This window comes from Onychomys torridus, chromosome 16 (genome assembly GCF_903995425.1).
Source record: "Onychomys torridus chromosome 16, mOncTor1.1, whole genome shotgun sequence".
In the NCBI taxonomy this organism is placed as follows: domain Eukaryota; kingdom Metazoa; phylum Chordata; class Mammalia; order Rodentia; family Cricetidae; genus Onychomys; species Onychomys torridus.
This window is the reverse complement of record NC_050458.1, coordinates 49,522,904-49,535,564: the sequence shown is the minus strand read 5'-3', so window position 1 is coordinate 49,535,564 and position 12,661 is coordinate 49,522,904. Positions and strand designations below refer to the sequence as shown.

General features: G+C 51.7%; 1 protein-coding gene across 4 annotated transcripts in view; it reads right to left on the bottom strand.

Moving 5' to 3' along the window:
* Window positions 1-12,661, bottom strand: part of Arhgap8 (Rho GTPase activating protein 8) — a 44,676-nt gene that overhangs the window by 15,344 nt on the left and 16,671 nt on the right. For all 4 annotated transcript variants that reach the window (XM_036207970.1, XM_036207971.1, XM_036207972.1 and 1 more), the window contains exons 3-5: window positions 5,877-5,964; window positions 4,639-4,770; window positions 1,302-1,388 (exon numbers count right to left, since the gene is read on the bottom strand). In XM_036207970.1, the coding sequence (XP_036063863.1) occupies window positions 1,302-1,388; window positions 4,639-4,770; window positions 5,877-5,964 (307 nt within the window). The remainder of the gene's footprint in view (window positions 1-1,301; window positions 1,389-4,638; window positions 4,771-5,876; window positions 5,965-12,661) is intronic.

The window sequence follows — 12,661 nt, the reverse complement described above, 5'->3', positions numbered from 1 at the left end:
GCCATGTCCAGCAAAGGGTGACTACCCCTTCTGTGTGTGCTCCCCCTGTGCTAAAATACTCCTTCTGGGGCTGGAGAGATGGCTCAGCGGTTAAGAGCACTGACTGCTCTTCCAGAGGTCCTGAGTTCAATTCCCAGCAACCACATGGTGGCTCACAACCATCTGTGATGAGATCTGGTGCCCTCTTTTGGCCTGCTGGGACACATGCAGGCAGAATACTGAAAACATAATAAGTAAATAAATCTTTAAAAAAAAATACTCCTTCTGAAAATCCTCCTGAATCCTCTTGGCTGACCAGGAAGGACACTGCCACCCCCTCTCTGGACATGCTGCCTCACCTGAGTGTCCCAACCTGCCCCATGCAAATTCTGAGCCCTCCTGAATGAAGCTCACCCCCTCCCCGCCACCCCCACAGTGTGGCTGGGTACACTTTGTGCCTGGTACTTATGGCAGAACGGAGAGGAAGTAACGATGCCCATGGGGCCCTGGCAGAGCCAAGCCTTCGGATCCCCTGGAGCTCTTTCCAATACTGCCCAGAGAAATCATTGTCCAGTGAGAAAGAGTCCAGACATCCTGGAAAGAGCTAACAGAAGTTCCCAAATTTCTGGGCTGTTGGCCCAGGTATAGGCATTATGGGCTTGGGGTGCCTATCCTGAGCTTCCAGGAAAGTCTGTGCCTTCACCTACTCCAGAGAGGAAACCTGGAACATGGCCATGGTCCAAATCACATGATTTATATCAGTAGATGATTGAGGCAGGGCTTCACAGGGTAGCCTGTCTGCACTCAGATGGAGTGGAAACTGAGTCACTGAGGCCGGTTGTGGGGTGTCCACACTTACAGGATCAACCCTAAGAAAACATCTGGGCACAGAGCACGGCTGAGCTTCCTCACCATGTCACACTCAGCTGCAGGGGACAGGCTGTCCCAGATCATTCCCGGAAGACAAAAGATGGGACCCTGTGCACCTGTGTCCCAGCCTCTGCATTTACACAGTTACCCTGCTGGGCACACTAGAGCCCCCTTGGTGGGCTTTGTGAACTTGACGGTGACTTTGAGGACCAAGATACAAATGCAAAACGTGGGCATTCACGTCATAGAGTATTTAAAATAACAGCTTCCACATCAATGTCATAGGCTAGTAGTCCTGTCCACAACCTCGGAGAGTCACAGTGCATAGCCTGGGTGGTCACGTGACTCCACAAAAACCCATGTATGCCTCAGAGACAGACCTGCACAGAGCCATTCTGTAGGGGTATGCCTCAGAGATGGTGGGTGGTGTGAGAGTCTACCAGCATGCTCACCTGATGAGGGGCTTGAAGATGCTCCACAGTGCTTTGATGAAGCTGGTGGGGTGTACAACATAGAGCGCCTTCAGGTTCTTCTTATACCTGAGGAGGGAAAGGTGAGGTGACTCTAGGTCCCCTAACTCCAGCATACTCCACACTGAGTGCCTGCCTGCACAGCAGGCCTGTACTCAGAAAATCCACTTCTCAAAGGGGCCAACTAAAGGATGTGGATTAAAACCCAGAAAGAACTGGGTGTGGGGATGCATGCCTTTAATCCCCAGCACTTGAGAGGCAGAGGCAGGTGGAGCTCTGTGAGTTCAAGGCCAGCTTGGTCTATGTAGAGAGTTCCAGGCCAGCCAGGGCTACACAGTGAGACTCTCTCTCAAAAACAAAACAAAACAAAATCAGAGACCAGAAGAGGGAGGGACTGGGGAGATGGCTTAGTTGGTAAAGTGCCTGAGAACCCCAGAACCCATATAAGAAAAGCTGGGTGTGGTGGCTGGTGCTTATAATCTCAGTACTAGGGAGGCAGAGGCAGGAAGATCCCTGGCCAGCCAGCCTAGCCTGCTGGGCAAAGCAAATGAGAGATCTCATCTTACAAACATGGTGGATGGTGCCTAAGAAAGAATGCCAGCTGAGGTTAGCCTCTGGCCTACACACATGCACACACATGCACACACACACACACACACACACACACACACACACACACTGTAGAAGCTGCGGAAGGTATTTAAACTCAGAAACTCTGATCCCTCTGCCCCCAGCCCACCTACTGCAGAGTTTACACTGCATGTGTGTGATGTGATGTGTGTGACGTGGAGCCTGTGGCTGTGGCTGCTTTTGCAAATACAGACGCTGGGTTGGGGGCTTGGAGCACAGCCCTAAACCAAGATGACCTGGCTGCAGCTTTCATAATAACCTGTCTAGAGGGCTCACCAGTAGTGAGCTCTTATAGGTAGTGTGCATGAGGCCACGATGGGGGGCAGAGGCAGGATTTACTCCAGAGATCATGTGAGGGGCCCTAGCCAGCCCGACAGCCAGGTTGTTAAACTGCAGCAACAACACACCAGGAGGCCGGGTTAGGGGCTGGGGGTGAGTGTGACTTACGTCCTTCAGGACAGGAATCAAAGCTCAGACAAAGAAAGCATCTGAGCAGAGGGCTGAGGTGGCCTGGCATGGGACACCAGAGCAGAGTGGGTAAGGACATCTGGAAAGAGGAGGGGCTGTGTCAGGGAGAAGTCAAGCCAGATGGAGGAGCTGGGGTGAGTGTGCCGAGGAGTGGGTGCTGGGCTGCCGTGAGCTCACACTGTCAGCTCATGAGGCTGCTCAGTAGCGTGATGGCCCAAGGCAAGAAAGGCGATAGGAACTTTAAGTACACAGTGGTCAGGGAGGAGGCAGCATCCTGGGAGAAATGACGGGTTCCAGGGTTGGGATCAGAGGGCGACGGAAGCTTGGAGAGAGTGAAGGGTGAAACAGGACCCTGAGCCAGGCTGCGGGGCAACGGTGGGTGAAGATAAATTTATGTCGTGTGAGCAATACATGATATGATAAAGGGCATACTAAAGGAAGTCACCCCTCCAAAATCGAGGCCATACGACAGGCTTCAAGGAATCTGCGGCTGTGGAATTCCACAATGCAGTTAACCCCCACTATGCACCCTGGAGCTCAGGTCATAGGAAACAGGCGACTTACCTTTCACCCTGCAGCCGGGAAGGTCAGAAGGTCGAAAAAACAGGCAATCCCACTGATCTCTTACCTCACAGTTTCAAAAAAAAAAAAAAGTTTCTCAGGGAAAAAAAAAAAACCTCCACAGTTTCTGGGACTGGAAAAGCCAGGCCCTCCCTTCTCCTACTCTCTACAAAAACTGATTTTCAGACCCTCTACAGTGAACTTTCCCGTACCCTTGCAGACTAAGCCACAGGCGTGAGGACGCCAACCTCGGACCAACAGTCTGCTCTTGCTGTTCCGAGATCACCTTCCTCCCAATGACTTAGTTCTTACACATACCCCACTGAGTGACACACCAAGTTGCATGTCCCTGTTGACGTAAGCGAGAGGAGAGGGCAGTGCTCCATCATCACCACCACCCCCTCTGCGCCAACCGTGAGTGAGGCCAGGCACAAAGGCCATCTGGAGATTTGATGCTACAACCAAGTGGCCTCAGTGGATCAGCCAAGAGCTTCTGATGAATCACATCTGAAAATCTCTGGCCACAAGGTAGGGGAGCCTGGAGCTGCCCCACACCCACTGACGAGGCGGCTGCTCTCACTAGAAGCCTTGAACAGGACCAGCACTCCCGGAATCAGGTTGTGTGAGGGGTGGACACAGAGCAGGTATGGCCTGGCTTGAGGGAGATACCCAAGAGGGAAGTGGGTAGGATGCCTCTGGGGCAGAGCAGAGGCAGTGTGACGGCTCTCCCAGTAGAAAGAGAAGCTGGAGTCACAGTTGCAGGCCTCTAGGGACAGAGGGCTCATCACCCTCCACATTTCACCTTGTTGGGCGGTTGTTTTGTTTCTATGGAGCCAACATAGACAATCCTATCCCCGCCCCATCTCCCTTTCCTAGAGAGTAGGCAAATCTTTATTGATTTGTTTTGTTTGGGTCTTATTCTTGAAACACGGTCGAATGCAGCCCAGTCTGGCCTCAAACTCACATAGCCCAGAGCGACCTTAAACTCTGGTCCTCCTGCCTCCACCTCTAGATTACAAGCATGCCCCACCACAGCTGGCTGAGAGTGGGGAAATTAAACACTGGAGTTTGGCTCCCCCAGTCCGGAGACCACAGCCATATCTTCCTCCTACCTCTGTCTAGTGCCCGCTGACCCAGGTTAGAAGAGCCGGAAACAGGCAGCCAGCAAGGACTTTGTCCCTGCTCATGGCCAATTATGCTCTCTCTCATCCTGCAGCGTGAGTACGAATGTCTGTTCGCATTGGACACAGGTGGCCTCCAACCTCTGCAGATGTCACTGTGCCAAAACCATTGGCCTGCTAGGCATAGTGGCACATTCCTTTAATCCCAGCACTTGGGACACAGAGTTCTGGTCTACATAGAGAGTTCCAGCCAGGCAGGGCTATACAGTTAGATCCCGTCTCAAAAATACAAACAAACAAACAAACATAAATCACCACCTTTCACCCAGATGCCCACCCCCAGGTATGTTATACACTTCTGCCTCCTGCAACAGACCAGAAGAAGTGTTGAGATGCTGTAGCCTTCCCCCAAATGGACTCTCTCCATCACTAAAATGAGACCCCTGCATCTGTCTCTACTCACTGCATAGCCCATGACTGCACCATTCAGTCCCTGTGTACAGCCCACCCCTGTGTCTCCCAAGGTGGTTTGTACGTACTTCCGGTCAAACTCCTTGTAGGCATTCTGGAGCCAGCCCAGGGATGGTTTGTTCTGGCTGCTGAGGCCATAGTGAAAGTAGACGATGGTGTAGTCATTCTCCACATGCTGGTCCAGAGTGTACTTCAGATACCTGAAGGGCACAAGACACAAGGTTTCTTCAGGACAGCCACTTGCTCTACACTGTGAGTTACTGATGTCCGTGAAACAGAACCCATGGACAGTCAGCAGGTGCTGGAGCAGACCACGCTTGGGTTATCTCCAGAACCACATGGAGACTCCATGTTCTTGTTCCTTAGGTGACACCTGAGGTTCAGAGGTGTTATCTCACTGACCCAAGGTCATACAACAAGGAGATGTGACATCGCCCCAAGGAAATCCACAGGAAAGCCTCAGAAACTGTGACCACCCCACATTTGGAAGAGAGGTGCTCATGATGAATCCAGGGTCTTAAGAGATGGGTGGGTGGGTGGATGCTGGACCCGTCAGGATGGGCTTTTAAGAGAACTCTTGGAGATGCAAACCCAGGCCCAGGTCCCTTCATGGGTCCATAGCAAAGACCCTCAGAGAGACAAAGTGTGTGAAGATGGAGGCGGAGTGGACATGATGCAGCCCTGGCAAGAGGTGCAAGGATTTGCCTGGTATTTGGGAGCTAAGGGAGATGGATTGCCTGCTCTTCCCTGGGGCATGCACTAAGGGAGTATGCCTGACACATACACACTTGTTCTGCATATGATGTAGTTCTACCGTTTTATGGCTCTAGATTCATGATCATTTGTTAAGATAGCCACAGCAAACTGTTGCAGGAGGGGCCGAGATTCGAACTCAAGGCCATGTGGCTTCCAGCCTTGCCCTCGCCCCAGCACTATGGTCTTATCCAGCACAGATGTCTTGCTGATCTACTGTTACCAGGAACATACCTTCCTGCCCTCTAGACAGCCTGTATCCATCAGGAATGAAAGACAAGCCTCCATGCACCCAGGACAGGGGACTATCCCCAGCCTCAGAGGTCAGTGCCCACAGCTCAGCTGGCTAAGAGGGAATCAAGCCAGTGTCCACCACTCTACTGGTGCTGGTGAATCCATGGTAGTCCTGGTGATGGGAACCTTCCCAGATGGCTCTGGAGTGGGTTAGGAAGATCCTGAGCTTAGCGTGTCTCCAGATCCACACTGGGAATTGAGACGAAGATGGTCACCCTGGGAGGTAGATGCCCGGGGCCGAGAAATGGGTAGTACTCACTCCAGCAGACGCTGGTGATTGAGCTGGTGCAGGGGTGGTAACCGGCAGCAGCTGAATGTGAAGATGCGTCTCCCCTGGCGGTCATCCCCTGGAGGAACAGACAAAGGTGTGAGCTAACAGCCAGGATGCAAAGGGCTGGGGCTCGGCCAGGTCATACCCGAGGGAGGTATGTGATGTGCACATTTTCTGAGAAAACCTTCCAGCCAGCCATCACTCCATTTAACAGATGGGACACTGGGGCTGCCGAGTTACGTCACCAGTGCCAGGTCCCTCCAGCTTAATTTTCTCTTCATTGGATTTCAAGTACAGGATCTGGCTACCTCCTTCTCATGAAAGTGTCCCAGGACTCTGAGTCTTGGAGAAGGCCAGAAGGGCCAGAGGCTAGTTGCCCCTGAACAGGACAGGACAGGACGGTCTTCAGCTTCAGAGAGATAGTACCTATAATTCAGTTGGCTAGGGAAGAAGCAAATTGGTCCCAGCATACAAATGGTGCCGGTGGCAGCCATGGTAGGTGACAGTGACAGGAGCCTCCTCAGATGACTCTCAAGTGGACTTGATGGCCATCCCCAGAGCCTAGGCATATGGTGGCCCTTAGTGAGCTAGAGCACACAGCCCCTCCCCAGAGGATAGGTAGCTGCTGAGGTCCCAGGTGCTGCATGTGCTACCCCCCAGGCGATGGTTGGACCTTCCTTCGATCCATATGGCACCCCAGGTGCACAGTGAAGGATGAAATCAGGACTAGCAGCCCCCCCCCCCCCCCCCCCCCGTTATGCTGAGGAGCAGCAGCCTGGAGTCACAGCTCCTGCCCACTGGGTCCTTGGGGCTTTATTCACAACTCTGCCTTAGAGACATGGGAAGAAAATGATGGGCTGTGCTAGCTCTGGCCTTCACACTTTGTTACAGGTAAACACAGGGCACAGGTGAACGAAACCAGGACATGTGCCGAGCACCAGAAAGAGACTAGCTCTCCAGGGTTCAAAAGCAAGGAGACCTGGCTTCAGGGACCTTCCTTCATAACTTTCTTTCTTTCCCACAGAGTGTGTGTGTGTGTGTGTGTGTGTGTGTGTGCAGTACAGCACATGTGTAGAGATCAGAGGATAACATGTGACAGATGGTTCTTTCCTTCCACTAATGTGGGACCCAGGATCAAACTCAGCCTTGACAGTAGGCACCTTGACCCACTGAGCCATCTCAGCAGTCCCCCACCCACCCCTTTTGAAACAAGGCCTGACTATGTAGCTCAGGCTAGCCTGAAGTGAGAGAGCCTCCTGAATCAGGATAAAAAGAAAAAAGGGGACAGAAGAAGGGACAGATGACCTCAACCTGGAATCCTGTTTGTCCTTGCTGACTCTTGGCTCAACACAGCCAAAAGAGCTGACTGTGCAAAGATGTCTAAAGACTTCTTAAACACAGACATTAAAGGCAACCAGTGAACTGTGCTTCCTTAGGAAAGAAATGTTCGTGGCCTTGAGTTTAGCTGAGTCAGCACTCCCTGTTCACCCCTAAATTTAAGCCACACAATCCATAAATCCACCTCACAATGACATTCACAAAAGGAAGGAAAAGAAATAAATCAACCATCTTATTTAAAAACAATAGATTAGTTTATTTTATGTGTGTGGGTGTTTGTCTGCATGTATGTCTGTGTGTCACATGCATGCAGTGTTGCAGAAGCCAGAAGAGAGCGCCTGACCCCCTGGAACTGGAGTTACAAATGATTGTGAGGTGCCATGTGTGTGTGCTGAGAATCAAATTCCTGACCTCTGCAGGAGTAGACGGTGCTCTTAAGCACTGAGTCATCTTTCCAGGCCCTAAATTAAATTTTAAAACATGATTTTTTTTTTAAAACTTCCCCTATCTCTGTGTGTGTTGTAGAGTGTGTATATATTCCTGTGTGCACAGGCAGAGGCTGAAGGTTTGTGTTGGGCATCTTCCTCGGTCTCTCTCTTAACCCTCTTATTTCTTGAGGCAGGGCCTGTCACTAACCCTGGAGCTCACTGATTCCACAAGAGTAGCTGGTCAGGGAGCCCTGGGGACCCTTGTCCGCACCTCCACAGTGCTGGGATTCCAGGAGCGCATCTTCTGCCCAGCCTTTTACAAGGATTCTGGGGGAATGAACGCGGCTGTTCCAGCTCATGCGACAAGCAGTTTCCCCACTGAGTCCTCATCTTCCCAGCTCCTTTGACTTTGCCTGATCTCTCAACCTCATTGTACACAATATTATTTGGACAACGTAGCTTCCAAAGCCGCAGAATCATAAACACAACCACTGGAACCGGGGAGATGGCTCAGCGGGGACGGGAGGAGCACTCACTGCTCTTGCAGAGGCCCTGGCTTGCTTCCCTGCACACACACCAGGTAGCTCAAAACTGCCCGTGTTTCTAGTTTCAGGGACCTATGCCCTCTGGCCTCCGTGGGCACCTGCATGCATGTGGTGTGAATACATACAGTCGCTGTGAAGACACTTCAGTGTGACTCCCCAGAATCCAGGACTCACACTCAAGTGTGTGCTGTCCCCTTCCTGTGAGCTGTTCCCCTACAGGCTAGTTGAGGGCTGGAGGGATGGTTCAGCAGTTAGGAGCACTCATTGGCAGCTTTTCAAGGGGACCCAGGCTCGATTCCCAGCACCCACATGGTGTCTCACAATGGTCTATAACTCTAGTTCCAGAGGATCTGACACCCTCTTCTGGCCTCCACAGACACCAGGCAAGTATGTGGTGCACAGACATACACACAGACAAAACACCCATACACATAAAACAAAACAAACAAAAACTTGCTAACTAACTTGACTACTTCTGAATTGGTTTGTTTGTTTGTTTGATTGTTTTTGAGACAGGATTTCTCTGTGTAACAGCCCTGCCTGTCCTGGAACTCCTTCTGTAGACCAGCCTGGCCTGGAACTCACAGAGATCTACCTGCTTCTGCTTTCTGAGTGCTGGGATTAAAGGTTTGCACCACCACAGCATAGTCCAAACTGTTCTTAAATTCTTTGTTTTTATTCTTTTTTATTTCCATCCTGAAATTCTTTTCTGCAATGCAGTCAAGGACGCAACTTAGCCAAATATAGTGGTGCGTCCTTTAATCCCAGCACTCAGAAGGCAGAGGCAAGTGGATCTCTGAGTTCGAGACCAGCCTGGTCTACAGAGTGAGTTCCAGGAGAGCCAGAGCTACATAGAGAGTCACTGTCTCGAAACAAAACAAAACAAAACAAAACAAAACAAAACAAAACAAAACAAAACAAAACAAACAAAAGGCCCAGCTTTACCACAGTGGAGGTTCCAAGGAGAAGATGTCTTGTGGCGGCGCTGGGCTGCCTCTCGCCAGAACCTCTGACACTCCGGCCTGAGTTTCCATGTCTGCACCAGAATTGCAGACATGTGCCACCACATCTGACATGCACTTCATAGAAGGCATCCTCCTGTGCCAGCCCCAATGTCATCCCTCCTGACTCCCCCGACTTCTTAATCAAGCTGTTGCCCACCCTGGCCCCCACACTGTGCCCCACATCTATGAACACACCATCCCATGCACACAGAAAGAGGACAGGCAACTCCTGTGGAGTCATGGTATGTGAAGGGCGTCTGGCTGCCGTGGGCATCTAGTACCCTCAGGTATCGGCCACACACGCTGCAGGCTCAGCAGTGACACATGACGAGGAGCCACCATCTTGGATCGAGTAGCCACAGCATTTCCATCACACTGCACTGGGCAGTGCTGCCCTTGAGTGGACATTGAGGGGGTAGACTTCAGGGAAAGCAGCCTTAGAGGCAGCTTTGGGTTGAATACTGTTCCCCTCCCCCCCAAAACAACTCATGACTTCCTAGAGCCTCCCTCCAAATGTGACCTTGTTTGCAAACAGGGTCCACAGATTTAATTAGGTGGAAGTTTAAGATAGGGCTGTCCTAGATTTAGAATGAAGAGGCCAGAGACACTGACCTAGGAGAGTACAAAGCCACGGGCCAAGGGAGGCAGGGAGTACAGTGAGAGTCAAAGGTCAAGAGGTCAAAGGGATGCCAGAACCCCAGATGCTGAGGAGATTGGGGTGAATTTTCTCAGAGCCTCCAGGTAACCAGCCCACCCACACCTTGGATTCTTCTGAACCTGAGAGCCATGAGAATGAATGTCTGTTCTGTGAAGCTCTTTGGATTGGGACCCTCTCTTCCAGCAACCCTAGAATTATTATCTGTCACCAGGGTCCATAACCCTAGTCTCTCTCTCTCTGTACTCCAGAGAGTCTTAGGAAACAGAACTTGGTGGAGGGAATGGATTCATTTATAGTTTGCACAGACAGTGGATAGAAGTACTACAATTTATTGTGTCTGTGGCCATCTTCCAGTGTATAGGAAGAGGCCAGAGCTATGCTGCCGGAGCTGTGGCATGACTTAGCCTATACCATGGGGAGAGGCCTCCGCACCTCAGGCTGCCTCCATGTCCAGTCTCAGAATGAAGGGCACAGATGTCTCTATTTAGAATTTAGAATGTCTCTTCTGGCCCACATCCTCTCTCAACTATAGCAGGGGATCAGGACAAAGGCTCCCCGCTGCTCAATGTCGGTCCGCAAGGCTCACACACAAAGCCTGGGTCCCACAGAACAGCCACCGTCCGTGGCTCCTGCCATTCTCCTTTGCTTGCCTTGAAGGGGAGAGCCTCTGCCCTTTCTCCTCCCTTGCAGCCCCCACACCACCAATCGTGATGTCCGGGCTCCTCAGTGCCACCTTTTTTCTTCTTTGTGGCCTCTTCTTCCTCCTCCCTTTGCCTGGCCCTGTCCCAGCGGCCTGGGAGGGCTCTGGAAGTCCACAGCCCTCACTCATCCCTGAGAAGTCTGAGGAGACCCCTCCAGCACCCTTGGGGGCTCCTGCTCATCTCCTTGTCTGCAGGTCCAATTGTCGTTGACTGCTTGCCTGAAGGACAGACCCCGGAAGACAACAAAGCTCTCTTTCTAGAAAGAGACCCATCTTAAACTCACTTGTGTTGTAAAGAAGTATTTGCAGTCATCCTCAGAGTTCCCTCCTCACTCCCTCAAATGTGATGCAGGGACAGAGGACAATGTATGCCCTGAAAGGTAATAAACCAGCATGAACTGATTACGTGCGCTGACTGCATGGGCCTGGGTGGGCTCCTGATTCACGCCTCTGCAGCTTGAAAGCTGTTTGTTATGTACAACACCACACCATCCTTCCTCTGGGAAGCTCCAGAGCCTGGGATGTTTAAGATTCTAGAACAATCTGCTTGCAAATACAGCGTCCATTCATCTCCCCGTCCTTAAGAACTTTGGCCAGGCCTATCTTTGTTTAGAGCTCTGTGCTCTAACCCACCACACAGTCCCCTTCCTTGTCCAGCAAGGGCTCTGGGCACAACACCAGAAACAGTGAGTTTTCCAAACTGGGTTCTCTTGCCTGGGCCACTGGGTTCCAAAGGCAACTGCGCCCTGTGTCTAAGGGCCACCCACCCCTCAGCTGGAAGTTCTGAGTCACAGTATGGCTGCTTGAAAAGACAGTGATCTGTCAGGTGGTGGTGGCACATGCCTTTGATCCCAGTACTTGGGAGGCAGAGCCAGGCAGATCTCTGTGAGTTCTGAGGCCAGCCTGATCTACAAAGCGAGATCAAGGATAGGCACCAAAACTACACAAAGAAACCCTATCTCGGGAGGGGGGGGGGAGTAAAAAAAAGTGACATTCCCCAAGGCTGAGTCAGACCTGACTCTTCAGGGCTCTCCACACAAAGCCTGGGTCCTACACAACAGAAGCCAGTCTGTGGCTCCCACTATCCTCTGCTTCCTTGCACCCCCTGTGAGGTCCAGGCTCCCCAGCATCCCCTCCTTGTTGGTGGTCCCTTCCTCCTTCCCCCTTTGCCTGATCCAAAGATCAGTTAGTCAATGCTCACTGAGGGCTGCAGCATCTCAGTGCAGGAGAAGCCAGGAGATGCCACTTCTGCAGGCAGGGGATAGGACGTCTGTGCCCAGCCCAGCAGCCACAGAGAGCTGTTCTCTGCTGCTCCAAACAGGGGTTTGCACACTCCTCAGAAGCCAGGAGCACACCCAGAACACACTCTCTCTCCTCCTCTCCCTGTCCTGCCTCCCTCTGCCTCTTAAACCATACACTGCCTTATTAAGTTGTTAGTGTCGCGTCTGCATTCGTGACATCAGTCACTATGAGAAGCGTTCCTTCCAACACGTTATACACAGGCTTTGAAATGATAATAACAGGAAATAGATGAACACTATCCACAGGCGCAAATTCCACAGGCCTGAAATTAGTCCACTGTCCGCTTCTCCCCCAGTCTACAACACGGCATCACTAGCTGTCCTCGACTCTACACCACAGATGCCCATTAGGTGCCCAAAGGAAGGCTTCCCAGAGCTGTCACTCATGGCAGGCACAACACGTCCATCATTTTATCCAGCAAAGCAAGGCAGAGGGTCTGAGTGGGTCACAGTCTACTTCAAAGGATGTGGAAGTTGGTCTATTTGGGGCTTTTTATTTAGCGTTGCTAAGGGTTCCCTCAAAATTGGAGGGAGATGGGAAATCTTGGAAGAGTCTGTCTGTCCCGTAGGAAAGCCCAGAAGGCTGTGACGTGCTGAGTGGAATGATCTAAATGTAAGGATGACACCTGACGTCCCAAAAACCAGGTTTGGCATAGCCTTCTCTTTCTCTTCCAGGCCTCTTGTTCCCCTCCACAGCTCCAAGAGCATGCTTCCCGCCTCCTTTCTCTGGTATTTAGAACCAGAACCTTCCATTTCCCATTCTCGTCCTCACCACGTGATCTCTACCAAGCCCAGCCCC